The following is a 4368-nucleotide window of genomic DNA, read 5'->3' as shown; positions in this document are numbered from 1 at the left end:
CGCCAAACAATCAGCGGAATCTCAGCTTGAGTTAGAAAATTACTGCTCCATTCCATGGCTTCGAAACTTTTTTGTAATTCTCCAAAGATGCAACATGATAGTGATTTTTTTTGTTGTTGTTGTTGTTCCTATAATGTTAATCTTTACATAAAAAAATATTCCTCTTTTAAAAAGATCTCTGACCGATGACCCTCAGCTACTATCAAACAAAATTTTTAGCTCATTATTTGTAAAACTGATTAAGTTATAGCTGTTTTTGTGTTAACTAAATTCAATTAGCTGTGGTGGTCATCTTAAATTGGAGTAACTCAAAAAGTTAATCAGTTGTAACTGCACATGCCTGGATTTCTTCATGAAAATTTCATTAAAATCTGTTCAGCGGTTCATGATATATTATGCTAACAGACACACAGGGTTGATGCCAACAATTAACACCAAGGTTTTATGTGAAGACGTTTTACAGCATGTGGCATTTGCAGTTTGTGTTTTGTCTTAGTTTCAGTTATTACCAGACCAAATTTGTGTTAAAAATCTGCTAAATTGATTGAGGTCCAACCATGTTTGTGTTTTCTGAAACTAGTTTACTGTGGCGGCCAATTTAAATTGGAGTGACTCCAAAAGTTAATCAGTTGTAGATGCGCATCCAGTGATTACTTTCTGCAAGGGTTAATAAAATCCATCCATTGGTTCACGAGATATTTTGCTAACAGACAAAATCTTTATGCAATCCGAGTAGTTGCTTGTTCCATCCTAGATCTGAGAATTGAGATGGGTCAACATGTAAACAAATGCTTGTTGATCCTGTTTATAAACAGCGTTTTGGGGCTCATGTTTACCACACACTTTTCTTTTCTTTTTTTTTTTTTTTACATTTTTGTAAACAGTTTGATTAAATCAGTCTTTCTGCCAATTCACAGGAAATAAAACTAAACAAATAATAGAACTTCAGTTTATTCACACAGACTTGACAACCTCTTAGTTCACACCACACACAGACAGACCTGCTCCTCTTGACTCCGGCGCGGAATAAAGTACATTTTACAAAATGTTTAATATAAACAAGTTAATATCTGTCGTACAAATCGCACGTGCCGATGGCTGTGAGGTAAAACACATTATGACGTCACCGCAGTCTTCCAGCGCGTTTTAATGATCAGCTTAAGGAGAAATTGTTTCCTAGTATGAACGAAAAAGGATTCAAACAGAATCCTGTTCTTTTCCTCGTCCTTCTGCCGCAGATGTTCGTTTATCCAATCTGGAGTAAACACGCGCCTCTGTCCGCGATCAACTACAAGGACGCGCGCGCTTTCCATTCTGCTTGCGCGACATTTCTTTTAAACATCCCAAAATAAATTTGTCACTGAAACTTCTCCACAAAGCTGCTCTGGGTTGAAGATTTCGTTCAAATTGGGGTGTTTAATTTCAATGATGTGCTGAAAATTGATCCACTCACAGTCTGGATAGATTTTACGCACAAGGTTCCCCCCCAAAAAACGCGTTTTTTTTTACCTTGCACGTTGAAGTTTTCCATCTAAACTTTTTATAAATGTACTTTTTATTCTGAATTTATGTCACAGTTGTGATTCAGAGTGGGACAGTTTGGCAGCCAGGCTGCTGTCGCTGTTGTCCAAGGCGGCGCAGTCAGACCACATCTCCAAGGTGCCGGGCTCCAGCGCGGACACGAAGCCGCCGGAGCAGCGCGACAGGTCGCAGGAGCTCGCGTGCAGCCTGCGGTCGGCTTGTCTCGGGCAGCACAACAGCCTCTTGAAAGCCTTCCTGAAATCCGGACTCCGGCAGTAAATGATGGGGTTGAAGGCCGAGTTGACGTAGCCCAGCCAGTTGAAGAACACGAACAGGTTCTTGTCCACCACCTCTGCGCAGAACACGCGCGCCACGTTGACGATGAAGAAGGGCAGCCAGCACAGCGTGAACGTGCCCATGATGATGCCCAGAGTCTTGAGCGCCTTCTGCTCCCGGAGAGCCAGGATCTTGGAGGGCCTCTTCTTGCACTTGGACGTGAGTCCGGTCAGCGTGTTGTGGAACCTGCCCTCACACTTGTCGATCTTCCTCAGCTGCAGCTTGGCCTCTCTGTAAACACGCGCGTAAACAAAAACCATGACCAGGAGCGGAATGTAAAAGGAGATGATGGAGGAGGAGATGGCGTACGCCCTGTTCGTCACAAAGTCGCAACACTCCGGGTCCTCGTAGCAGGCGGTGTCCACGGAGTCGCGCGACCAGTGCATGAGGATGGGCAGGAAGGAGACCAGCGCAGAGATGGCCCACACCACGCACACCACCGCCTTGGCGCGAGCTTTGGTTAACAGGCTCTGGTAGCGGAACGGCGAGGTGATGGCCACGTACCTGTCTATGGCGATTACGCACAGAGTTTCTATGCTGGCCGTGACGCACAGGACGTCCACTGAGATCCAGAACTCGCAGAAGAACGCGCCGTAGAGCCACGAGCCGCGCACCTCGAGCGCAGCGCCGAACGGCACCACCAGCAGCCCCATGATGAGGTCCGCGCTCGCCAGCGACACGATGAAGACGTTGGTGAGGGTCTGCAGCCGCTGCGTCCTGGCTATGGCCGCGATGACGAGGATGTTCCCGAAGACGATGGACACGACGATCAGCCCCATCACCAGGCTCATGCCGGCCATCCACTGCTCGGACGCGGCCGGAGCGGAGCCCGGCGGCGCGCCGGACGCCTCGCTCCACGTGCGGTTGCGGAGGAGGCTCAGCGGCAGGGACGTGGCGCCGTCCTCCATGACGGGCTGCTGCGCTGAAGGCTGGACCGGCTCGGGTTCATCCAGGTGGAGGCGGGCGGCGCGCGGCTTCTAGCCCATCGCGCGTCAACTCCATCTGGAGGAGCTCGTCTCTCTGGAGCTGCGCTCCCGCACCCGGACTTCATCGGTGACATCATCGCGCCTCTCAACCAATCACAGAGTCCAGAGGATCGACGGTTCCAGCTGCCAGGACACAAATCATACTTTATATTGTGTATTTATCACCCGCTGCTGCTGTGGAAAGGTGATAATGCCATTGCTTGGGCCTTTGTGTGCGCACTTGTCTGATGTGTTAGCAAAATATCTCATGAACCGCTGGATGGGGTTGAACACAACTCAAGAAGTCTAATGAATAAATTAATATCTACAAGATGAACATTTGGAGTTAGATGATGCAGCTGAAGGATCTTAGCCAAATTTGATGTGGTAGTTGAGAGTCATCCCCAACATAAACTTTGAAGGCAGACTAATCAAGCACCTCTTCTTAAACCTTAGTCATTAACTATTAAAGTCAACTTATTAATATTATTTTGCAGAAATGGACCAGTCGGTGTATTTTCACATCGGGGTTTCAGAACGACAACATTGCCATTTCCTTCAGCTCAGTGAGCTTCTCTGAGTCCACATCTGGTTTGTAAATTACCACCAGTCTCGAGACAAACAACCTGCAAAAAATGGACAAACAAAAAAAACAAACCTGTTTTTTGTTGTTGTGAGGATTAACAAGCTTTTGAACCTAATGCCCCCACATCTGCGGCTGAAACAACCTGACGGAACACAACAGTCATGTCAACATCCCTCCCTTTGACCTTTACCTTGACCTGTGGAAACTAACGTAAAGCCTTTTCACACATGTTGTGTTTCGTCTTTCTGGGGACTGGGAGGTCTCAACCTCCCAATGTATGTGTTTCAAATGAATCCACAAAGTAACCTTTTGTAATCCAGAATATCATCAGGGTAAAATAATGTATTTAGGTTATATTGGCCATACATTAAAATAATTCTGATGGAGGTTGAGATAGCAATCATTAAATTGTCACTATGCCTTTTTCTGCTTACGGTACATATAATGTCAGCTGGTATAATTTTCTGTCTGATATAAATTTGAGTGAAGTAAACTTTGTCATGTATTAGCTAAAATGATCATTTAATCTAGTCTAAGTCTTACCCTCCCAAAAAAGTACCTATTCAAATCTCTAAACGTGTTTAATCTGGTGATTTTATCATCTTGATGTCTTCAGATTGGCAATCCAGAGACTGGAGATGGCAGCGATCAACTTGCCAAACTGTGGCCATTTAGAGATCCATCTATAACAGGTAAGATATTGATTGCTCATACTTTTTCTCGCAGTAACTGACAGAAGGTCTGAATGATCCATTTAATGTTTAAAAACATTTATGACATAACTCTCTGCTCTTTGAATTGAGAAAGTGTTTCGGATGAGAAGCAAAATGTCTTCTGTTACAAATAAAGTCCAGCTGTTTTTGTCTTGAACTTTTTTTTTTTTAAAGAACATTTAAGCTTTGCAGCCTCTTTTCAGTTAAAACACACACACACACACACACACACACACACACACACACA

General features: G+C 45.1%; 1 protein-coding gene across 1 annotated transcript; it reads right to left on the bottom strand.

The window, feature by feature from the left end:
• Positions 1-1489: 1489 nt before the first annotated feature.
• On the bottom strand, positions 1490-2765 carry adrb1 (adrenoceptor beta 1). The gene has a single exon (XM_037691050.1). It carries the CDS (start codon positions 2763-2765, stop codon positions 1572-1574), a length of 1194 nt encoding a protein of 397 aa, XP_037546978.1. The 3' UTR covers positions 1490-1571.
• Between the last annotated feature and the right edge of the window lie 1603 nt (positions 2766-4368).

Source organism: Nematolebias whitei, chromosome 17, assembly GCF_014905685.2.
Source record: "Nematolebias whitei isolate Nwh7 chromosome 17, NemWhi1, whole genome shotgun sequence".
In the NCBI taxonomy this organism is placed as follows: Eukaryota; Metazoa; Chordata; class Actinopteri; order Cyprinodontiformes; family Rivulidae; genus Nematolebias; species Nematolebias whitei.
The sequence above is the reverse complement of the archived record's forward strand: the minus strand, read 5'-3'. Positions and strand labels throughout refer to the sequence as shown.

Coding starts and splice junctions, on each gene's coding strand:
- adrb1 (XM_037691050.1), bottom strand. CDS start 2,765: ATGGAGGACGGCGCCACGTCCCTGCCGCTGAGCCTCCTCCGCAACCGC.